Here is a 25,498-nt window from a genome sequence, read left to right as displayed (position 1 = left end):
GCAGGTTGGCGGCTGGGTATCTGGGACTCGGGCACTAGAGAAAGAAGGCTCGACCCGCAGCAGATGAGCGGCGAGTGCGAACGCCAAGAGTGCAACTCGGCACCGCCCCGAGCCCTCCAGCACCCTGAAGGGCACGCGTCACCACGCCCAGCCGCGATAGGCGAGAGCCTGCCCAGAGGCCTGCGCGCCTTGGGCGTCCTTTCTCCCTGCATGACCCTAGTTCATCCGCCAAAACCTTTGACCAGTCTCCTTGCCAACATTCCTAAATCTCCTTTGCCAGCTCTTTGCACCAGGTAGGATGTAGGCTCTGCTTTAGAGGTGTGTACATAAACGCCATTTCCCAGAAGACCTATGACCTTTTCACCTCCCCAAAACTCCTTCAGAGGGGGGTCCGTGGGCATTTAGCCCTGTTAGTGCCTGATCAGTGCCCACAACCTGTTTGTTCCCTGAATTATCCTTGCTATTCATATCCGCATACGCCTCCAGCAGCAGTTCCCGGAAAGCCCTCGGGGATGGAACTGGGGGGCGTCCAGCAGCAACGGAGGACGCGCAGCAGTGGGAGGGCGGTGGGCCAGAGCTTTGAGGCCAGCATATGTAATTGCCTGTGGCCGGGAGAAGGCACTGTGAGGGCCCTGTAAAGATCACCTCTCTCTGTCACTCTTCTCCCTCCCTTGGGATGCACAGAAAAGGGCCACCGGATTCCTGATTTCCAATTCCCTGGAGCTCCCGGGCTCTGAAACAAGCAAGGCTGGACAGTGCCTGGCGGCGGCTGCCCCCTAGTTAAAAAGTCCAACACCTCCCACCCTCTGACCCAGAGAGAAGAGCTCCAGATCTCGGGGAACAATGAAGTCCGCAGCACGCGGGGGGCACCCGGGCGCTGTTGACCCCCAGCCGGGAGCTCGTTGCCGGGCAGGGAGGCAGAGTGAGGCTGAAGCCGGGCTTCGCCTGGCGGGGCGGTCTGACACGGCTTTACGTGGCAGAGACACTGCCTCCTCTCGTTCGCTCATTCCACTCAGTGGTGCATCTCTCGGTCTAACCAGGTTTCTCCTTTTGGCTCTGTAATCCTGACCTGAGGTGGCCAGGGGCGCTGGCTGCTTTCTACCACAAGTCTCAGGTTGGCACGGTGGGGAGTGACAGGGGGTTGGCACCACTCTCCTCACCGCCGAGGCCACGGGCCCGGATTTAGAGTTTCGAGAAGCAGCCGCCACCTCCCGGGCACTCCTCTCTTCACCGCCGCAAGATCCTCGCCTCCCAGAGCTGCCCAGCTCTCTCCCCGCCCCCCGGGGGTTCCAAGCAAGTACGCCAAGGTAGGCCAGCCTGAGGCTGGCAGCGATCTTGATGCCCCTTACTGAAACACACACATCCTCACGCCCTGGGCGCAGACTCCTAGAGCCTTTCTTCCCGTGGAGATCCCTGCAGGGCCTCCAGAGAGACAGACGGACGGACAGGGAAAGCACACCGAGAGAAACTTGTTCCTCCCAGTCTCCTGTCAGGCAATTACTGGCGAGCCTGTGCGGGGAGAGGGGAGGGAGGAAGCGAGGGAAGGGCTCCAGAAGGGGAGGGGGAGGACGGAGGAGTGGGGGAGGCGGGGGTGCAGTTGGTGAAACTCCTCTGTCTCCCGCTCATCTTTTCATTGCTTGCTCCTCTCCTTCCCGCAGACAACCCGGACCTCCCCTGGGCGCCAGCTCCTCGGCTCCAACCGGTCCAGAAACAAACCGGATTTTTTTTTTTTTTTCCTTCTGGAAATTGGCTTTGGTGTACGTCGCCCTACCTCCCTCCTTCCTCCCCCTCCCAGCTCTTTTTTTTTTTTTTTTTTTTTTGAGACATGGCCCGGGCAGTGGCTCCTGGAAGAGGAACAAGTGTGGGAAAAGGGAGAGGAAACCGGAGCTAAATGACAGGATGCAGGCGACTTGAGACACAAAAAGAGACGCGTTTCTCTCGAATCAAGGCATTGCCTCGCTGCTTTCCTTTCCCCAAGACGGACTGAGGATTTTACGGCTCTAGGAGGAGTTGGAGCGCTTCGGATTGTTTAGATTCCCCTCTTTGCTGTGTTTTCCCCTGCACGTTCTCGTTCTCCCGCGTTTGCCTGGGGATCCGGCGAAGGGAGGATGGAGAGGGGGCTGCCGCTCCTCTGCGCAGCGCTTGCCCTCGCCCTCGCCCTGACCAGCGCTTTTCGCAACGGTAAGTGACAGGCGGAGGCGCGTGTGACAGCGCGGTGCCCCGGGCTTCCCAGCTGCCCGCGTCCTGCCTGGATTCGGCTTCCCGCCTCAGCTACGCGACTCACGCAGAGCTGCTGCGAGCGTCCAGGAATAACCACCTCCCGGGCGTAGGAAACTTTTATCTGGGCGGAGAAATAAAGAAATAAGATCAGTCGGTTTAGGGCAGGAGGATTCCAGGTCCTCTGGCTCCCTCCTGAACTTGGTTGTTTGGCTGTGGGGGTTTTCCTGCAGAGCTGGAGGTAGGCAGAGCTGCCTACCTTCCCAGATCAGCACACCAATTATCTTAATAATGTTTCCTCCCAAAGGCAATTAAATGAGACTCCTTTCAAAAATCTGATAGCTGTTGAAAGTTAATGAACACTTTTCCCGGAGAACTTCCTGGTTCTCTTTCAGTTTCCTTAAACTGTTTCCTCTGGTGGGCGACTGCAAGAGATAGCGGTTTGTCTTGTCTGTTGCTGGAACTCCCCCACCTTTGTAAATCGTCCCTGGTCCATCCGCAGTATGAATGAAAGTTACATAGTGTCAATAAAGGAATTTGATATATACAGTGTAAGTCACCAGCATATCTGAAAATCCCCAACCTAGTTGCCGCTTTCACTTCGCTTTTAAAACCACTCACTGTTAAGTAAATGAAAGACTAGGGTATAAGCAGTACCTTGTAACCTAAATAATATGTTTTAAAATATGATCTGGTTGTAAGCATGTTCGATTTACACTGCAAAGTAGGTGAGAGAGAGAGAGAGAGAGAGAGAGCATGAAATATCTTTACAGTAAATCTTCAGCAATTATTATTAACTAATGATCAAATATTTACTTTTGTCTGGCTTAGATTTCAATCAAAGTAATTAGAAGCAAAGAACATCCGCTACTTACTATAGTATATTGTTTTAATAAGAGACTGCAAGTGGAGAGGCTCATAGCAAGAGGAATTTAAATCACGTCTTTATGATGGAAGTTAATCTCTCTAATGTGCTTTTTCCTTGAGATTTTGTGATTTAAGCAATAGATTCCCCCTGCACCCAGAGGTAACAAGCAGTGTTCTAATAGATAATAAAAAAAAAAAAAAGTGAAAGTGGATGGAGCTCAATTTATTAATGAACCTAAGTTGGAGGCATCTTTGTGTAATCTGGCAGGGAAGCAAACACTCAAAAAATTGTGAATGTGGAGTTCGATTTATTAATGAACCTGAGTTCGTAGCATTTTTGTATAATGTGGAGGGAATAAAATAACATTCCCTTCCAACTGAACGAGCTCAATGGTTAAACTTTTAAAATTATAGCAATCTACCCTATATCCTACACAACTCCTGATATTACATTTATAGTGGGGGTGGTTCACAAGATGGATTTGAAAGCTAGCTCAAAGAGATTTTACATTCTGAACTACACACACACACACACACACACACACACACACACACTTCTTAATTTCCTTAGCAGAAATCTGGGGAATGCTGAGAATCTGGGCTTCAGTCAGTGAGCTTGACTAGCTAAAGCCATATTGCTCTGCTTGAAGTGACCAGAGCCAGTAAATGCCTCAATAAGTTAGCAGTCCTCCTAAAGCCATGTCCACCTCCTCCGAGTACCAGTGACTGCTAAATTAATTCATTAACCTTATTTAGGACTAATGGTCTACAGTCATTAGAAATTGCTCTTTCTTAATCAACTGTTAGAGAGATTTAACAGAGCCAGGGAGTCTAGCAGTCCACATTATCTTATTACACTGTCACTTTCTCAGAAGTCACAGATTAAAGAGCTCTGGTGTGGTACCAAGTCCACCTAAATGTCTTCTGAAGTGACTCTGTCGAGTGACTAGAAGCAGTGCTGTTTTATGTCACTCTTCTAACAGATGCCAGACACTGCCATGATGTTTGTACAGAGCTGGAGGAGACTTAATGAGACAGGTTCACTTTCCAAGTTTTCTGCACATTTAAAATAATGCACGAGTCTCAGTAGAATCACGTAACAGAGTCCAGTATGATCATTAGCTGAGATTCTGAATGCCAGTTGCAACATCATTTCTTCTTGGCAAACCTAAAGCTTTTAAAAGCCAATGCAAAGGAAACCAGTATAAGACTATCCCCAATCTAAGAAACAAAGTCAGAAACATCTAGCAAATGAAGAAAACAATATAATTTATATTGTCTTCTTTTTAATTTATGGGAAATGACTTCTGTAATGCATGTAGCTTTATGCATTTTTGATGTGCACTTCATCTTTCATTTCCATTTGACCTGGTTTTCCTGTAATAAAATTCTGTAGATTTATAAATTCATGCTGAGAGCAAAGAATGCCATTCTCTTTCCACAGGGAATCTATTAGATGCAATATTAAAATCTATATATACCATTACTGAATATTTGTGATTGATAGGCTTATATATTTCACTGCTTTCATACCTGTTCCTCTTACATAGTTTATGCACCAAATTTTTATTGCTTAAAATTAAGCATCAATAAATGTGGCAGCATTCCAGGCCGAGGCTCTCCAGTATGAAATTCATCATAAAAAGTGACAATAGGGATCTACGCTGAACAATAAACCAACCCAGAGACTGGTTTATTTGGCTCTCAGTGAATCACTTCAGCATTTTTTTTTTTAAATGAGGACTCAAAACTAGTTAGCTCACCTTTTCCAGAAATGAGAATGTGACTCACTCTATGTGAGCTACAGACATCAGTGTGGTGGGGATATTTTCCTCCTCCAACATTTAGGTAATTAGAATTAATGCTTTGTGGCTATTTATTTTTCTTTCTGCCCCATTGCTTTGATCTGGCCTCCAAGCTTGAGCAACTTGGAGAAGTAAAGCAGAATTATTTCTGCTTCACCAACTAACTATACTTTGTTCTCTGTTGATTTGGATCTCAGGAGGAGAGATAACTCAAAATCACTCAGATTTATGGGCAGATAAAACAACAACAAAAAGGGGTTTGGCTTTAAGCCAATCAAAGTCTTGGAGGACAATCCCCACTGATCAATGACATAGACCAGGCTTATCATCAAAAAGCAACACAAGGGGTCGAACAGCTTCTTTTAGTCACCTTCCACTTAGAACTTGCTACTTAATGTGATTACACTTCTTGGGGGATAATTAGGTCTAGCAGAAGCTCCCAGGGGACCATGTTAACATCAATTGAGGGGATTTAATGTTTTTAATGCTAGAAGACCTTTTTCTTGGGCAGAAACTTTGGGGGTGGAGAGAGTATTCTCAAATCTCAATTTGCTTCTGCTGGAGCCAACCTCCCTGAGATCAAAGAGTGTTCCTTAGTGGAGTGTTGCTCTCAGGGCCACCTGAGGACTTGTGGGGACCTCTTGGAGTTCCCTTGAAAAAGTTATGGAATGTTTATTAACTGTTAATGTATATATAAAACTAAAATACCTAACTGATTGTCAGGGAGAGCTCTACTAAAATGTTATATTTATTACAGATAAATGTGGCGGTACTATAAAAATTGAAAGCCCAGGGTACCTTACATCTCCCGGTTATCCTCATTCTTATCACCCGAGTGAAAAATGTGAATGGCTGATTCAGGCACCGGACCAATACCAGAGAATTATGATCAACTTCAACCCTCACTTCGATTTGGAGGACAGAGACTGCAAGTGAGTGAAAACGTGTTTGAACAGGGCACCACAGCACCATCTAGTGGTCTTGCATGTCCACGGGGGAAATCCTGTGCAGTAAAATGTAGGATATAAATGGATCCAGAAGGGATTCCAATCTAGGCCAGATCATTTGTCTATGGTATAGAAACTAAATTACGTTTCTGAGTTCCTAAAACTAGAAAGATGATGTTTAAACGTCTAATCGCTCATACTATTTCCTGTTAACACTTTTGTTTTTGGAAATCTTTTAAGAAATGTGTATGTGTGGATCTTTTCTTTCTGGAAAGGACTTGGAGAACTAGAAAGCCAAACTTCTGCTTACATTTTTATTAAACATCATGGGTCACAGAACACATTATCCACAGATGGTGGGGGTTGCATATTTTTAAAATGAATTTGTGACACTTGATACAATGTAAGAACTGTATTTTCTTATTGAATTTGACATGGAAAAAAGCAAATTGTCATTGAATCAAAGTCAAAGTGTATAGGATCAATAAAATGAGGGTTTTTAAAAAATGGTAGATTAATGACTGAAAGACTTCATGAAAAATGCTAGAAAATAATTAAGGTACATTGAATATAATGAGAACCCAAATATACCTATTTTTCATCTATTATCCTCTCTCCTTCTATTGTTAAATTACTAAGCATCACTTTGTCATATTTTGCTATTACAAATACACTTTTCTATAGAGAAGCCCAAATTATACTTTTTCACTTTATTTGAAAATACTAGTGTGTTGATGTTGCTTTCCACGGTATGGAAATTATGTTTTCACATTGCATGTGTAAGTCCACTCAGATCCATTTTTGCTAGTCTCTCTTGTTGTTCAGCACACCAGCTGTCCATCTTGTCCATGTAATTCCATTCTGCTACACTAAACATGGTGTAGTCCCCAGAAACTTGAACCTGCATAGCGATCTTATGAAGTTTATATGTGTATATATGAGCAGTATTATCAGAGGAAAATAATTTCTTTAAATCTCAATTCTAAAATATTCCTCATGGACTTGTTTTTGCAAGTTTTAAAATGGGTCACTTTGATTTAATCATATAACAGTGTCTATAAGCTACTACTTCATTGAACACAAACATTATCATGGAGGCATATTCATTATTAAAATATTCTATCTGCACATACTTCATTTTAGGAAAGAATAGAATAATGTGAAAATATTCCCACTTGTAGGAAGTATCCAGCAATCTGTTGAGTTGGTAGAGTAAACTCTCTGTAGTCAAGGAAATTAGGTCATCTGGTTAATTCAACAATTTGGTGTCTGGAGAATTAGTATACAAGCATAGACTGATAATCGGTTTCTAAATAATCAGCATATATTACAATGCAATAAAATTATGCTGATTCCAATTTAATCTTTATTCTGTGATTCAAAAATGCTTCTGGGCCTAGTGTTGATTTTTCAATTTTGTGTGGAAATTGCCATTAATAGAGTGTTCCAATGACTACTAGGAAACAGGGGGTCAGTCGTATTTTCTTTTTCTTTTCCACAAATTCTGTGTGTGTATGTGTGTGTTGCTTGAGATTGAACCCAGGGCCTCACACATGTTAGGAAAGCACTCTACCACTGAGTTATACCCCTTTGTCAACCGCATATACAACCTGGAGACTTGTCTTCTATTTTAATTAATTAATTTTTGCTTTTTGACAATGCTTTAACTGCTACAGGAGATATTTTTAAGAAATTCTGGTAAAACATATTTTTAAGAAAATTGGGTAAAACCAAAAAAAATGAGGTACTACTAGATTTCAATAAACTTATGTTTACTAATTCCTACTCAAGAAATTATGGCCATGTATATGTGTAATAGTATAATAAAGAATTTAAAATAATCACTAGTTATAAGCAGTGGTGTGCTGGTAAATGTTTAGCACTTGGCTCTTGGAAAGAGTTGACTCAAATTCTGAGTTATAACATTTGCTTCTTTCCATGGTCTAAATTCCCACCATGTGAACTCCTCATGTGATGTCATCATACACACACTTGAAAAGAGACATTCACAACTGGTTCTCGTGACCTAGTGCAAACCAGGTCCAGCACATAACTGGGATAGAAGTTATAGAAGGCAAGCCAGTTGCATGAGTTAATTATGTAAAGTGCTTACAACAGTGTCTGGTGCACAGTAAACCATAAATCATGATTTGTCATATGGGACAGGAGAGGGTGGGATTGGAGGATCATTGTTTTCATTTTAAAGATAACATAAAGGATGATGGTAATTTATAGAAAGACAATTTTAATGATATCAACAAGGTTTTAGAGAATGTAACATAACTAAGAAGATTGTTTCTATAACAATCAAATGATGATGAGGTTTGCTTTGTGTTTTGTTTTTTTTCGAGGTTTTATTTGTTTGCTTGCTGTGGAGTAGAGTGGTTTCTTAGTCGTCCTAACTGAGGCTCTGCTTTCTGTGAAGCTGCCATCTCCTGGCCAGGGGTGAAAGATGGATACATTTAGTCTGATGAAGTCAATAGAGATTATGCTCATGGAAAATGTTTTGTGTCATATTTTGAAGTATAACTACCTGATCTTTTTAGTCAAGAAAAATTCCAAGAGGATATAGGAAGATTGACTTTAGGCATCACCTCCACTGTCTTTCCAAGCGGATCCACATGACTCCTGGTCATTGTTGAGGTTGCAGTTGAGATTCTTCAAATGTGGCCCCAAACTTACCTCCTTTTGTAAGACTGTGAGAAGTATCACAGCTTTCAAATTTACAGGTGATTAAAATTCCATAGAAAAAATGAAAATAACAGAACCTCTTTAAGTGACAAGTTTATAGAGTCCAGTGTTTATTTTAGATGCCACAAAACATAGCCTTTGTTTTCCCCTTTTATTTTATTGGGGTGTTTTGTTGTTTTTGATTTGGAATTTGTTTGTAGTGTAAATTAGGTGATTTACAAAAATAAATGCGCAGTGACACAAAACTTGACTCAGTATATCACATTTAGAGAGCCACATTTAGAGAGCTGGTAAGCTTTTAGTTACCACTCCTATTAAGAAGAAGCTGTTTATCTTATTTGAGATGTTTAATATTTTACCCTGTTGCAGCTACAGTATATGTCTAATAGTAGCAGAGAGTACTTGCAGTACTGATGTCACTACTTTACTGGTAGGATAAAATGAAGTAACAGATACAAAAATTCTTTGAAAAGTGAAAAGCCGTCCACCAAATCAGTTTTCATCATTACTATGATGTCTTTAACAACTTGGTTATTGTTAGAGCATTTGAAAATGTGAAACTAAGCATATGTCAAGCTGAATATATTGATCCATTAATGGGATGATTGCCATAGAATACACTCTTCATTTTCTCTTGAAATTGTCAGTATTTGTTCAGTCAACTTTCACTGTGAGAAAGCTCAAGAAATCAATTTCTTAGCACATTTCCTTATTGAGAAACATCCTTGAGATACAAATAAGTGATTTTCTTTCCCAGGGTGTAGAATGGCTAACATTATTAAATAGACTAGCTGAATAGTTCTGGAAGAAAAATATTTTTATTTAAAAATTTATTGTTTGGGTTATAATTATGAAAAGAAATCTTTTCGTGACTTCAACAGTATAGTGTATAGTTAGAGTTGTTCATGTGAATAGTGTTAAGACCAACCCAGTTCATAGGTAAACTATAAGCCCTACTTTACAAAATGAGTGTTAAATGTTCATGGTGGCTATGAAGGTGGGACATTTCCTCAGCGGAAGTAAACGTGTGAGTTATGTAGGATAGTTTGAAAATACAACAGTTGGTGTTGATGCCACCACTTAATCAGGCTCATCCTAAATAAACATCAAAACCATGATAATGTGACCCCTTCAGTTTTTTTTATTGAACAAGGTGTGCTGTTAGTCAATCAATCAGTAGAACAACAGAGCATCTGTCCACAGGGCCAAACTAGGGTGAGGATTTCTATAGATATTGTTTTGTTGACGTACAAGAAAGCACTAGAGAATGTTCAGGGAAGACATGGATGATTTCTGTTTTTTGTATCAGCAAAATCCTGCATGCTCGTGAAGTGTGAAAGTACTGTGATAAGTCCAAAAGAAAGAAAAATGCGGAACAATTGAGTGTTTCTCAGAAAGAAATATTCATGGTACACTGTAGATGGCTTCCAGTATTTACATGGAACTCGTTAGCCCTTACTTCACTAAAGTTTTCTTCAGTGGTGAGGCAGACATCTTGATTCTCATAAAACTTTATATCTGTATAATAAACAAGAATGTCATTGATACAGTAGTTAGAATTTATGAAACTTTTCCGGTTTCCCAGCCATGCAAACTATCAGCATGATAATTTATAATGGTTTGTGACAAATACTGCTGAGCAAAGAGGTGTGTGGTTACATTCAGATCATATGTCGTCATCTGGGGAGCAATAAAAATTTCACAGACATTGGGTTAAAAACATTAAGAAAATGAATGTGAAGCTCCAAAATTTTTTTTTTAAAAGTCAAAAAAGGTAAGTAAAAATACTTAATAATGTTTTTTTTTAAAATAACCTAAAAATAACCATTATTATGTTTTTTTTTCTATCGACAAGACTCTAACTTCAATGTGATTTGACAGTGTTAGTTAATAGCATAGTGTAGATGCTTTTCTTTCCATAATTTAAGATTTATAATCTCATCTTTGTGTAGACCAATAATAGGTGTGTTTTTCTTAATTCAGCGTATTCAAAGGAAGATTTCACTCTTGTAACTTCAAATGAAGTCTAATCACAGATAAATTATAATTAAATAGAGATGATAGTCAAGTTTGGGAATTTTATCAAAATAAATCACACATTGTTTCTTAATGCTACTTTTCAAATTGCCTAAATTATCACAAACATTAAAATACTACTAATCTTCTTCATTTTCATGGAATATAAAGCCACTGAATGAAAATTAATCTGCCATTAGTTTCTCAAATCTGATTATTCCTTCAAGTTTCATTTTACAATGGTCACATAGTTATTTAATTGGTCATTTTGAGGCTACGCATTCCTTTTTGTTGTTGTTTCTTTGAGTAATATTTTCTAATTTGACCCTTTCTCCCCCTTCTTTTGTTCGGCATGAGGATTTTTGTACTACTTTTATTTTTTATATGTTGCATTAAAATACTGTTTATCTTGATTTTTGAAGTTTTTGGATTTTGTGTTGAAGGCAAGCGTCTCACTTTAGTCTTATATTTTAGAGCATCACTTAGAATTTTTCTAAAAAAACTCTTTGTTTTATGGCAAACATTGGGTAGTTTAAGACAAAATATTTCTTCATTTTCTATATAAAATGTAGAAGTGCATATACTTATGATTAAAGTATAATATATTTAGGAAAAAAATATATATATATATATAAAATATACAACCTAAATGTACAAGTTGATATAAAATTGAAAGGTAAGCAAATGCATGTAACCAATACAGAAGCAAACTTTTCCATCTTCCAAAAAAACCAGGGGAGACTACTTTAGTCACTAACCTTTACCCTTCGGGGCAAGCCTAACTTGTGTGATTGCATTTGTATGAATTTCAAAATTGAACAAAACTCAACCATAGTCTTAGGAGTCTATGTGTGCTATGCTCTGAATGGAAACTGTGACTTTTTTTTTTTTGAGTTGAAAAGAAAAACATATACTGTTCCCCTTCTGACAAAAGAGCAGAGTCCTACTGACACATTTTCTAATTCATTTCAGTGGCTACTGTAGGAATACCTTGTGTTTGTTTCATATACCACCGTTATGTTTAAACAGACAAAATGTTTTACCTGCTTTATATGCAAGGCAAATCCAGAAAACTCTTTCCTTATATTTTTCCTCATCTTTTCATTCCTGGTTTTGATCTTGAAAGACTTTGCTCTGTGGACAAGCTAGGGGTGCTATCACCAAGCTCAATTCAATTGAACAAGTATTGGGTGGGTAAGAATAAACTCTTCTGGATAACCGCTGGCCAGTGTCTTACCACTTGCAGCATCCTTGGTTATTACTCAAGCAGATTATTATCTACTTTCTTCCTTTGGATTTTTTTCATTAGCACTGATTTAATTTGAACAGAACCCTATGTGTTTAATAAAACTTTTTTTTTTTTTGTTATTCTTTAGTCTAAGTAGTCACATTTGATCATGATAAATTTTGAGTGTGACAAGGTCACTCTGTCTTAGGCATTTCTGTCATTTAAATGAAGCAACCTTTATGAGAAGCTAAAAGGAGAAGGTTATTTGATATTTTATCAAATTGAATCAACATGTGTATGACATTTCAAACCAGACTTCTTTTGAGGGTGCAGGTACTTAAGAATTGATCCAAGTGAGACATATGCCTTCAGCTGACATGCATATTCTCAGCTCCTTTCTTTCCAGCATAAAACTTAATATTCATGGGCATGATAACAGGCTTCAGCAAGAAGCACACACACCAACTCATATGTCCATGTAGAGGAGGCTAAAAAATAAACTTAACTAATTGCACTCGAAGTATCCATCAAGCCTGATAATTAAGCACCCCACTCCCCCAAAAAAAGACAAAATCAGTGTTCAGATCAGGTTCCAAATGTCCCTTAATTGGATGTTTGTAATCAATCCTGATTGTAAGAATCAGTGATTTGGCAGTATGTAGCACTTCAAAGAAAGGTTTGTCCTGCTATTCTGTGTTTGATTAGCGTGTGTCTAATATCTAGGTCAATAACTACTGTCTTATGATTGAAATAATCCAGAGTCTTTGCAGATAGTTTAGGAAATGGAGTGCATTTGTTCAGAACTCTACTAAATTCTAGGATGAGCAGATGAAAAATCAACCAACTTCTGGCTTCTGTCCATTCAGTTGCTTAAAGAGGTTCAAGTTCAGTGGGGAGAACTTTTGCCTTACAACATGTTTTTCCTACTTCTCAAGCCTAAGTCTGTATCGCTGTATCTTATTTGGCCATTGTGGTTTTATTCCCCTTTAATTTAAATAATTATAGAATGTTTGGAAAGGAATGATGTTGAAGGGTTCTTACCACTGGGTCCTCAATATGTGCCCACCATGGTGCTAAGCACAGGGGCACATGATATCACTTAATCTTCCTGTCATACCTATGTTAGTGATGACAGCCCTGAGGTTTGAAAAACTTAAATGCCCAAGTTCTCACCTTCTGAACCTTTCCACCTTTGTGGCCAAAGACATACTTGGAATGTACCTTTTGAATGAGAGAATTTTCATGAAACGTTGCTGGCTTATTTTTTTATTCAAATAGCCATCTTCCTCCACGAACTACCTCACATGAAAATTTAAACATAAACCAGCCACTTCTGAGGGAGAACTTAATTATTCAACTTTTGGTTCAGATTCAGTAAGCCCTTGTGTAAATGGTGCACAAAAATTTCCAACCAATTGGTGGTGATTTTCCACTCAATCAAAATTTGCATTAACTTAGAAATGGAAATCCCAGGTGAGAAATATCTAAATTCTGGTCCCTCTGGTTGATGGAGCTTGAAAACACAAAGCACATATAAATACACTATTTATTTAAAACCTGACAACCAAGGAGCACATGGGTTGAATTTATACAACTGGTTAAAAGGACATATGAGATGCCAGCTGCATCCAGCACTTAGTTCCAGACCCAGAAGTAAGGTGTATTCCCTTCCAAGTGCTGCTCATTTTCTTAATCTCAGGAAAGTATAGCTTCCTTATTCCCCAAATTTTAATGCTGGTACTCTCTGCTGTGGTTCTGTAAGGGTTAAGAGGGAATGTTCGCTCAGGCACTGGGTTCCTATGAGAGACAGAGGAGTGTTTTTTGAGAAAAAACAGATGCTGCGAAGTATTTTGTTTTTATCTGGGTAGATACTTTGTACAAGCAGCCAGGCCAGGTTGGAGGTGATTACTTGTAGCTTCTGTGATGGACTGGCATGTCACCAAGACAGCTTCCAGTCCCAGCCTGAAAGAGGATGCTAAATGTCTCATTATTCAAGTTCTTGAATTTCTTTAGAATAGACTGTGATGGCAAAGGCCAATCTAGTCACAATTCCAAATCCTTGTCTGATTCTCCAACCAGTAGATACTATGTGCAAGGCAGCTATTATGCAGGATACAAGCTAACTGGGAAATAATGTGGAAAAAAATAAGATGTGAGTAAATATTTTAGTGTGATGAAATAAATGTAAACATTTTTAAAGCATGAAACTCCCCAAAATAAAGAAAGAATATAATTTTAATGCTAAAATAAAAGGCCCCCACATACTCCACAAGCTTGGTAGCATTTAAGCTCACTTGGTCTTGTAAGGAGTTGTGTTGGTTTTAGATGGATAAATTAGATTGATATTTTACCTTTTTAAAAAAAGATCTTTCAGTACTGGGAATTGAACACAGGATCTCACTCAGGCTAGGCAAGTGCTCTACCATGGGGCTATATTTCCAGTTGTTTTTAAGATTTTATTTTGAGAAAGGGTATAAGTTGCCCAGATTTATATCAAACTTACAATCCTCCTGCCTCAGCCTCCCGGTAGCTGGGGTTCCAGGAAGCTGCTGTTACTCTTTTCTCTTTATTATCTTAGTTCATCCTTGTCTATCTATTCTTGAATAAATTAGAAAGTATACGCTTATTTGTTAAATGTTGTTATAGAAAAGATAATTAAAATAAAAGAAAATTAAAATTTCCGATTGATCCACTCTTTTGGAAAAATGGCAGCCAGTAAAAATGACAAATACCAATTAATTTGATGGTCTGCATCCCCCTCCCCCATAACACTGTATTTGCACAACTGGACTAACACCCATCTCCGGAGGTTCTCCGTTCTAACTGTACCCGGTAAGCATTTGTTTCCTCATTGGTAGAACTCCACAAAGACAGTAGCTATGTTTTCTGTATGTCTCCACCCTTCACAATCCCAACAGAATGCTTTGCACACACTAGGCACCAGTGTAATTCAACTAAACAACTGGCACTTTCTATTGACATGGAAACCTGGTATATGAAGAGTAGAAGTGAAAAAAAAAATCCACATATTTCACTGAGAAGAGTCTGTGGTTCACAGTAGGCAATATGGAAAAGAGATCAGTAAAGTTCCACAGAAAGGATTAAAGGGGAAATTTTGGTAACTGCTCAAGGGCTGAGTGACACTCTTTCAGGTAGGACTTTTGGAGGCTGCTCCCTGGACCTAAAGGCAGTAGCTGCATTTCTGCATCCAGAAAAATCTGGTCACATCCATCCCTAGCAGCTTCTTTCCTTCCACAGTGGGTAGCTCAGAATTGTATTTTCACTAAGGGGTTCACTAAGTAGGCTGAGAGAAGGTTGAGGGTTTTGTTTTGTTTTGCTTTTTTAATCACTGATTAAAATTCCGCCCCACCACCTGCAGGAAAAGTTTTGCATTTTCCTTACCCTTTATTCCAATGCCAATTTCTTTGTCCATGAGGCTGGGAACACAGCTGATTAATAATTAGGATGTATTGGTTCAGTCCTCCACGGCACACCTGCCTTTCCTACTGTCCTAGCATCATATTTGATGTGTGTGCTAGTTCATTAACGCGAGCTGGGGATTCCTGATTATCAGGGGACTGTGTTCCTGGCTCCCTAGGAAAACGTGTTCTGGTGAAAATTAGGGACAAGGGTTATAATTGCACCTCTGCCATTCATTCCCATCTGTGAGACAGGAGATAGGTCATATGGACTAGGTCACAATTATATGAATGGCATAATTATGGCATAGTTAATGCTGCCACTCTGAGAAAGTCAACAAGTGCAGCTTGGCAAGGTGACACAAAGACCAGGATGCCTACTTCAAGGTTGGCGGAGAGACACTACCTGAATGCAGCTTTTATTTCACCTTTTCTCCTTCTTTCTTTTTGAAGCAGTGCTGCTTTTCTTGTCCTGCCTGTCTCAGTAATTCAGTGTTGCTGAGATGCTGTAGGTGGAAGTGTCTTATGAATACAAGACAAATAAGTGAAACAAAGCCTAGGTATCACAGGAAGTGCATCCGCAGGGTTTGTTCCTTAAAATAAATTTAGACTGTAAACAATAACATCTGCATCCTCAGGAGTAGACAGAAATATTTCAAAAGCACCATACATGCCCACAGTAAAGATAGCATCTAATGCTCAGCATGTGTTCAACCAACCAGCATTTCTGAATGTCCTTGCAATGAGTTGACTGTGTTATAATCACCATCTTCTCAAAATCTGGATGGGTGGAGTTTCTGGAAATCTCATGGAAGATACTATCTCAGTGTCACAGACTTGATGGTAATAGCATGAATGACTTTAAGAAAAAATCATTCTTTTCCCATGTACTTGTAAATATGCTCAGCACACTCCGAAAGTAAACCAGCCTGTGCTTGAACAGCAAAGCCGTAGCCAATAGCATGGTGGTTACTCCAGAGGAAGATCAGTCTAAGTAGTATAACCAAATAGCAGCATTATGTTCGTTTCCAAGAAAGGGGAAACACATGGATTTTTGTAGCATCCATTCATTGGGAAAGGCAACTGGGAAATAAGTATTTTTAAACTGATAGTACATAACATTCTATCCCTTTCCCTCTTCTTTTTTGTATCTCAAGGTCTTCTTATCTCTTTCTCCCATTTCTGGGTATGACAGACTGGACAACAGTGGTAGGGGGAATTCCCAGTGGTGACGAGCACGTTTTCAGGAAGGACCTTGGAATTATAACAGAGAAGAGATTACTATTTTAGTCCCTTCTCCCTGTTTCACCCTCATGAATAACCTTTGATGACATCAATGATGTCTGCAGCCCTTCAGAAGTACTCTGAGCTCTGTTTTCATTTGATGACTACAGGTGTGCCTGGGATATCCAGCAGAAGGGATTTGTTTTCCTTTTGGGGGAACCATTGTGGGCCTCCACGGGTCAAATGGATTCTGTAGGTCTTTCTTGTTCATGAGGAAAAGAATTCCTCCTTTGGCATTGTTAACCCTGCAATAAGTATTTCATCTCTCTCTCTTTCCTCTCACTGCCAAGAGTATCCTTATGGTGCTCCAAACCATTGGCCATAACTTGGCCCTCATTTCTTCAGCATTTGTGCAACTCTGTGCATAGCAGGCTGTTTGCCATCTATCAGAATCGCTGCTCCCCTACATCTCACAACACTGCACTTTCCCCCATCTCTCTGACTGCTTTTCTTTTACTTCTGCTTCTCTTCCAACACCAAAATACAGGATTTCCCAAGATTTTGCCTTTGCCCTGAATTTCTCCTCCTTGAATAACCTTTTTGATCTTAGTCTCTTGGCTTAGATAACACCTGAAATTTCTGGCCAGCCCCATATCTGACCTAATGGTTGGACTCAAATTTCCAAATACTTTCTGGATGATGTGGACTACCTAAACATCTACAACTGAAAACAGTCACACTTTGCAGCTGCCCTTGCAAATGTTTTTCTCTTTTGCTTTTTCTCTTATTGATTCTTTCATTTCCTACTTATCTGAATTTGGGACTCTGGAACGTCTCCTGATTCCTGTTTGTCCCCACAATGCAGTCAGTTTAAAGGCCTTTAAATTGCATATCGGCAATCTTTCTCCTGCCTTTTCTGTTCCATTTCTGCTGTAACCATCTGAATTTGAATGTGTCCTAGTCTGTCTCTGGTACTATTGCATCAGCTTCCTCAAAGGGCTTTTTCTTCCTTGTCCTCTGCTTAGAAACAGCCAGGGCCCCACACTTTGTCTTACGTTAGCCTTCGCTTCTCAGTCTTCCCCATGGTAGCTCCCACCTGTCTCTCTGGCCTTATTTCCTGGGGTTTCCCTGGGTCCCTGTACTTTCAAACAGTCATCCTGTAGCTCTTCACACTCACCTATGCTTTTCCAAGCATTGGTTTCTTCACAGGTATTTAAAGGCTATATGCCCTTTTTTTCAATAGAATGGAATGGAACTAGGATGGTGCGCAGTGTTTTGGCAGGGAGACACAGGTGTGTAGCAACGTTTTGAGGGGGAGACACAGGTGTATAAAGGGCCACACACCTATGTTTCCCTGTCAATGTTGCACAACATCCTAGTTCCATCTGAAATAATGCTTTCTTTCTAAAGCCATTTTTTAATTTTCTTGGGTAGGAAAGTCAGATTTTTATTTTGCCTTTAAAAACCTCTATTTCTGAAAGCCTGAATTTCTATCTATGAGTAACTAGTTAAATTTCCAAAACTTTCCATGCAAAGGTAGTGCTTAACTGAGAGCTTTTCTTTCTCTCACAGTTATCTCCATAATCTGTTTTGGAGTTAAAGAGATAAAATGTATTGACATTGTAAGCACATACCTTGATTGCTGAGTATTTTTTGACATCCCCACAACTCTTGGAACTTTGTGTCTCAATCCTATAAACTCGGTCTATTGTATATTCATATCTGGGCTCACATCCAAACCACCTTTACATAAATTTAACACAAATAAAATTGAGAGCCTTCTTCCGTTCCAGCTGGCAACCTCAGTCAATGCACATGTGAACTTTGGAGCAGGCTTGCCAGAGAAGATGTACAAAGTGACCTTCTCTGTTAGAAAAGGTAGCCTGGGCTGTATTTCTTGCAGAAAGGTGTAAATATGTCAATTCATACCACCAGGAAAACACCAAGACTCATGTCCTAGGGAAAGATTCTATCCAGAGAGGTGGTGACTTAGCTTGTCCTGGGTGGCTGGAGTGGGGTATCTGAAGTGGACAGCAGTGGGGTTCATCTGCCCACCTGACTGATGCACTTCCCACCGCAGCATGTCCTAAGGCCATGAGATACTGCAGGTGGTGTCAGCCCAGGAGGAAGATGTGAAGCATTGGCACATGCACCACCACAACTACAAGAGCGAGTAATCTTGTCACTATAGTATTTTTATCTCACTCACTGGCTCCCCCAGGTCTTTCTCTCACACGTAGTTTTCTGGAATATTTCCAGATGTTTCTGTAAGACTCAAACAACAACAAAAAAGAAGAGTGCTGCCTCATTCTCTTAGCCCTTGTAGGTCTGCAACCCCAGAACAGAATGACTTAGGGATAAACTTCTCTGTTTCTATGGAGATAAAAGATTAGCTGGGGCAGTAGAAGACACATGGCCTAACCAGACTCTTAGCTTATTCTGCTCTGGACCATTTTTCGGTTGACCATGTTCATAGTTCTCTTGAGACTTTTGTGGTTAATGGTGTAGTCCATGGTGATGCTGCAGATAGTCACTGTGACCCTGAGTTCTGGAACTCGCCCCCCTCTGTGAGCTGTGTGACTCATGTGTTTCCTCTTTTCTGGCCTCTGTATTTTTATCTGTGAAATAAGAGAAATGGGCTCTGTTCTGTTAACTCGGCTTTTACAAAGGAGAATCCTGTTGCCATAAAGCATCTTCCAAAGGTGTCTTCATGGCAGTTTAGCCTGGGTCGTCTTTGGCCTTTGTTAAGTGCTGTCTCACCACCACCACACGACCACGCACACACCCTGATTTTTCTTTCTTCTCTGGATCTACTACTTTATCCCTGCCTTTTCTACCTCGTCCTCTACCCCTTCCTATTCTCTTCTGTTTTCTTAAACTCTTTGATTTTAAACTTAAACACTAAAAACAAAAGACTTGCACATATTAATGGGGTATCATGTGATGTTTTGATACATGGATATATTGTATAATCTTCAAATCATGGCAAACATATCTTTCTTTTCAAATATTTACCATTTCCTTGTGTGAAAACATTTCAGAATTCTTTCTTCTAGCTTTTTGAAATATAGGATGCTGATGGAATTGAAGAGTCACCCTCCTGTTCAGTAGTGCACCAGGACTTCTTACCCCCCCCCCATCCAGCTATAACTTAGTAGCCATCAACCAACCTTGCTCCATTCCTCCCACCTCCTTCCTATTATTTCACCTGGACACTTTTTTTCCCTACTAGAGGTTGAAATCAGAGGTACTTTACCACTGAGCTACATCCCCAGGCCTTAGTTTTTAGATTGAGACAGCGTCTTGCTAAGTTACATAGGGCCTTGCAAGTTGCTGAGGCTGTCGTTGAACTTGGAATCCTCTGGCCTCAGCCTTCTAAGTCCTTGGGATTGCAGGTGTGCAATCATTTATGCAATCAGTTTATGTCAGTTTTCTCCTCCTGAATTGTATCAGATATTGTACACTGTATTTTGTCAAGATCTATTCAAAGGCATCATCCACTTTTTTACCTAGACCTCAATCTTACACATGATTACATTGTACCTAATCAGTCATTCAGAAGAACAGAGAATGTGGCCCTCAGACATACTTGTTCTGCTGTTGTGAAATATAACATTTTCAGTCTGGAGAGTCTATGTAGGAATGAGAGGTTTGGTCTTGAAATGTGATAAGCTGTGAGCCAAATTTTAGGTATAATTTAATACAATATGCAGTTGATAACCTGAGTATTAACCTAAACTCTTTTGATCACTAACACAAAAGTAGCTTTTACTTCATCTTTTTGTGCAACAAAACATTAAATTAGATTGTAAAGAATTGAAATTACATTGGAAAAAATATAAAGGTATGACAACAGGGATTTTGTTAATGAATCCCACCTCACTCTTTATGTCTCCAAGGCAGCGTACACCATGTAATAATCTGTGTATCTATTTGTAAAACAGCCTCAAATTAAGGAGCTTATTCATATGCCATTGTAAAAATAATTTTCCGAAATTGTGGCCTATCAACAGGAGATAAGATGGCACTTTGTTGTCGCCTGCCGAGGCCCATTATGAATATTGCATTTCAGAGGCAAATCACACTGTAAATACAATGTTCAGATTCATTTATTCCCACAATAGCATTTTTGCAAAGGTGCAATTTCATAATTTGACTTAGCATTGATAGCACATCATCATTTCAAAGCTCTTTATAACCACTGGTTAATTCACACTTCCTTGGGAAATTGTTTATTTGTTCCAAACCCATTTCTAAATGAAATAACTAAAATGCATAAAGATAAAGCAACTTTCTAAAGGCTAAACAAGGACAGAGAAGTGTTTAAAACTTGACATCTTTCTAAGTTGATCCTTAGCACATCTGACTGGGCACTCCTAAACAATTGAATATAGATGTGTTACCAATCAAGATTAAAAAGTCCTATTAATCATTCTATTACAGATATGTGCAGATAGATGCAAAAATAAAAAGACTGTGAAATGAATGAACGTATTAATTGTACTTCCCTCTATTTGGTCCTCCTGAGTCATGTTTTCATTAAAGTGAATGATCAACCATGGACTAGCAGCTAAAGTTATTTGGGTTATTCCCAGCATTAATTGGAAAATGTCTAGTATTTCCAAACACCCGGATTAAAAAAAAAAAAAGAATTTGAACTGTCAACCCACATTATTCTTGTTATTACATCGTTCCTGAGACTAACCTTGAGATTTAAACTATTCATGTTTCTTATCAATGTTGTTTTAGGGATTGCTTTATGTACTGAATATTATGCAAACCCTGAGATTGATGGATGGTGAACATGAGTTCACTGTTAAACATTCATCACAGAATATACTTAGAAAAAAAATATATGCAGTAATAAATTCAGAACTCATGAACTTGGAACTTGGAGGAGACTTCAGGAATTCTCCCAAATGTTTTTGCTTGGGTCACCAAAATTTTTTCTCTGAAAATGTCAGCAGCTGCCTCCTATCAAATTCATTCATTCATTCAACAAGTATTTATTGACCACCAAGGCTGTACTAATCACTATATTCATGATAAAGCAGTGAACAAAACAGACATTCTTCCTTGCCCTCCTGGTCTTTCTGTTCTAGAAAGAGAGTGATAAACAAAATAAATCTATTATTCAGGGTCTCTTCTCTGGGCTTCTCCCATGCCCTTACAGCTTGCCGATCCTCATTATCTTCACCTGCAGGTGCCAAGTCAGGCCCTCTTGGGACCTGGATCTTGGTCTAAACAAGATGTATAAAGAATGTCTGGCTGAGGCAATTGCGGGCTGGGCATCCAGTTAGCTCCTGGTTGCTGGGGCTCTCTGTGTAACCCTCTACTGGGGTTCTACCCCTTGGCCAGGCTACTTTTGTTTCCCAAGTTCATTTTATCCCCAAACCCTGAATACTCGACTAGCATATGCTTATTCTCCGCATCTGACACTCACGGAAAGGTCTAACTTCAGTTCTTGTCTTCTTCTCCTGTAACTGCAAGTCCAGTTAACCCTCTTTCACCTTCCCACCACTTACTGTGTGCTCAGCCCTCATCTCGCAGTGGGGAACTGAACAGCCAGCTGTCACTTTTCAGCGTTGGGTTGTAGTCTGGAAGGCCATGTTACTGACTTTTCAAGTGGCATAAATCATACCGAAAGGTTAAAAGGAACCATGGAAATATTTTCTTCCTCATATCCCCAGCCAGGGTCCAAGAATAATAATTTTCAATAAATATTAATAACTAAAGGAAAGAGTAGGATGCTTTATTTTACCAATCCATCTTCATCTGCTCCCACCGAAGACCCCCAGCCACTCTCTAAAGGTAAATGGCAGCAGTAGGACCAAAAAGAAACATCTCAAGAGATGGAGACAAGGATGTTAATGACTATATGATGTCTCATCTTTGAGTCTGAAAGAACAGTTTATCAGTCACATAAACAGCAAAAAAGCAAGACAAGCAGGTCTGATTTCAGACATTTTGAGATGCTTTGAGGCATTTTAGAAATGTTCAAAAAGAGCCAGGCACAGTGGCGCACACCTGTAATCCCAGCGGCTCAGGAAGCTGAGGCAGGAGGATCTCCAGTTCAAAATCAGCTTCAGCAATGGCAAGGCGCTAAACAATTCAGTGAGACCCTGTCTCTAAATAAAATACAAAATAGGGCTGGGGATGTGGCTCAGTGGTCGAGTGCCCCTGAGTTCAATTCCCAGTACCAAAAAAAAAAAAAAAAAAAGGAGGAGGAGAAGGAGGAAAAAAGTTGAGAAAAAAAAATGGATAGAATTTCTTAGAATGGCAAGAGCAGAGAAATAAAAGAAATAAGGGCCTTGAGAAAAAGTTACCTTCCTGAGTGGGTGTTCAAAGAAGAATGGTAGGGAGTTAAGAGAAAGTTGCCAGAGTTAGAATAGTGACTGGCTAAAATGAGCATTCCAAAAAGGGAGACATACTTTACCATATCAGACTGTAAAAACAGATTGTGGACATGGTAGATTCAGGAACTGGGCTCATGGGACTCTTGAGAAGGTGGTTTTACTCAGCTCTTGGGGCAATATGTGCTAACACAAAGCATCAGGCATTGAATGCATGTGAAAAAACACAGACCATGACAGTAAAAAAAAGAAAAGAAGAAATGACTTACAATTACTTTGTATTTGGAAGAAATACACTTAAAACATTTTATTGTTTTCAAAGCAAGCTGATCAAGTTCAAATATGTTTCACAGAGCTGGGCATAGTGGTATACACTTTTAATCCCTGCTACTCAGGAGGCTAACATAGGAGGATCACAATTTATAGGTCAGCCTCAGCAATTTAAAAAGACCCTGTCTCAAAATAAAAAATGAAAATGGCTGGGATGCATGCAGCTCAATGGTAAAACACTTGTTTAGTATGTGCAAGGCCCTAAGTTCAATCCCAGTTCCATAAAGAAAAAATAAAGTAAACGTTTAACTCTTTATTTTTGAGAGAAGGAGGGAAACTAGACTCGACTTACATATCTAGGTTTGGTACCACAAATAGGTTTGCTATCACATGGTACCCTTGATTTCTTAGCAGTGGCCATTTGTAATACCTTTGAGAGAATTGCTCAGAAAAGAGGTTCATAATGGATTGCGATGCCTGCTATGAACCTGAGGGGAAAATCATAGCATAAGCATCTCAAATCTACCATCTCTAATTCATATGCAGAAGTGACCTCTTTTGGAAATAGGCACACTACAGAATGGTAAGAAAGATGTTTATTTGGAATAAATATTTTTGTAAATTAAATAAAAATGCGTCTCTTTTTCTAGAGCATGGAGTTATCAGAAATAAATTTTAAAACATATTGTTATCTAAGTCCAATGACAATTTGTTTCCTTGTTGTAAAACAAAGTCTAAAGTACATATTCTATCCCATCACTTTTTAAACATTTAAAAAGTTACAATTTTTAAGTTCTAAATAAAAATCTTCCCTGTGCTTTTGCAAATTCCTTATTTTGCTCCACAATCATTTTATAGAGACATAATACACACACCAAGGTTGCATATGTGCAATGGAACTATGCTGCATTTGTTCCCTAACATAAATATTTGAAAACTATAAGAAAATAAATCACCCACAACCCTATCACTCAAAGACAACTATGTATATTGTGTACTACAGTTTATTTTCTTTGCATTTGGGAATAAGCATATATTTAAAAGACTGAGATAATTCCCTTACTAGATAGACAGCTTTTACCCTACCATTGTCTCTTAAAATGACATATTAAGCATTATATTAGACTCATGAATAATTTTCAAACTTGTCTTTTGTAAATCACATTGTCTTTTCAAAACAGTTATTTTTATTCGAGCTTCTTAGGGTCATTATAATATTTTCAATCATTAAAAAAGTACAAATATGTCAATGATGGGATGAACATCTGTATGCAGCAGTCTTTATGTATTTTGGAATTTCTTCAGAAGAATGTTCTAGAAGAATGGGGAGGGCCAAAGAATAGGACAGATGCAAATCACTCACTTGCTTTAGGCGGCAACTCCTGGGGGTAGAAGAGGTTAGTAAAGTGTATGTTAAAACTGCATTTATGTTTTCAAAGAAATTGACAAAAAATTTTAATGGTATAAACTGATATTTTAAATCAGGAATTAGCACACTTTTAGAAATAAGCTAGGCTCCACATATTTTAGGCTTTGCTGGCAAGACGATCTCTACCTCAGGTGTTCAACGCCACCATTAAAGGATGAGAATAGCCATAAATAAGAGGCACATAGATGAACACAGTTGTGTTCCAGTAAAACTTTATTTACATATAAAAGCAGTCAGGTTTGGTCCTCTATCTTTCGTTTGCTGACTTCTATCTTGATTGAAATTTCTGCTGTTTTGTAAAAACATCTGAATTTGTGGGTGTTGAGAATTGGGAACCAGGTTTACAGTGTTCCCTTTATAAAGATTTGAGCCTATGGAAGTCTGAATCCCAGTTACAATGTAGGGAAGGGAGGAAACCTGCTTTTGTTACAAAGTGATTTGGAAACTGAGCAAGGAAGCTATGAATCAGCCTGTTGTTTCAACATATGTAGAGTATGGAGAAGTCTATGAAGTCAGGCTTCTGTCTGCCTCTGGCAGGCAGCTGCAGCTCTGCCCCAGTCTTTTCTTCTTGTGCTTTGAGAAATTCACTCCAACTCCCACAAAATTGGCTGCATCCATGTACGCAAACTAATCTTATCTAATATTTATTCAGTCAAAGCCTCAGTCACTCATTAATCCCAGAATCTCCACACAATTCCTAGGAACACAAAGCTTGAAGCTGGAAGGGGGAAAAAAAAAAAAAAAAAAAAACTCTGAGAAAGAACTTTGTTCTCATGTAACCTTCCCAACAGGAACTATTTTTCCCAGATGTTAAGCATACAATTGCTTTTCCTCAGGTGACCCTTTATAGAACAGCTAAAACTCATCGTTGACTACCTTTAGCAAACATGTGAAACACAAAGGAAATAAAAAAACAAGTTATACTTTTCTAAACAATGCCCACCAAATTGTCAATTATTGTCAATTATCTCTCAAGGACATGTGTATCCTAACCATGGGCATAAACCATGTTTTACCATATTATTTTAGTGG

The 25,498-nt window shown here is 39.4% G+C and overlaps 1 protein-coding gene across 2 annotated transcripts in view; it reads left to right on the top strand.

Moving 5' to 3' along the window:
• Positions 1-1,168: 1,168 nt before the first annotated feature.
• Positions 1,169-25,498, top strand: part of Nrp1 (neuropilin 1) — a 142,568-nt gene continuing 118,238 nt past the window's right edge. For both annotated transcript variants that reach the window (XM_046448225.2, XM_046448223.2), the window contains exons 1-3: positions 1,169-1,307; positions 1,659-2,181; positions 5,647-5,821. In XM_046448225.2, the coding sequence (XP_046304181.1) occupies positions 2,109-2,181; positions 5,647-5,821 (248 nt within the window). In that variant the 5' untranslated portion in view covers positions 1,169-1,307; positions 1,659-2,108. The remainder of the gene's footprint in view (positions 1,308-1,658; positions 2,182-5,646; positions 5,822-25,498) is intronic.

The sequence above is a fragment of the Marmota monax genome, unplaced genomic scaffold, assembly GCF_021218885.2.
Source record: "Marmota monax isolate L192 unplaced genomic scaffold, Marmota_monax_Labrador192_F-V1.1 WCK01_AAM20220418_F8-fsc00066, whole genome shotgun sequence".
NCBI lineage: Eukaryota > Metazoa > Chordata > Mammalia > Rodentia > Sciuridae > Marmota > Marmota monax.
The sequence above is the reverse complement of the archived record's forward strand: the minus strand, read 5'-3'. Positions and strand labels throughout refer to the sequence as shown.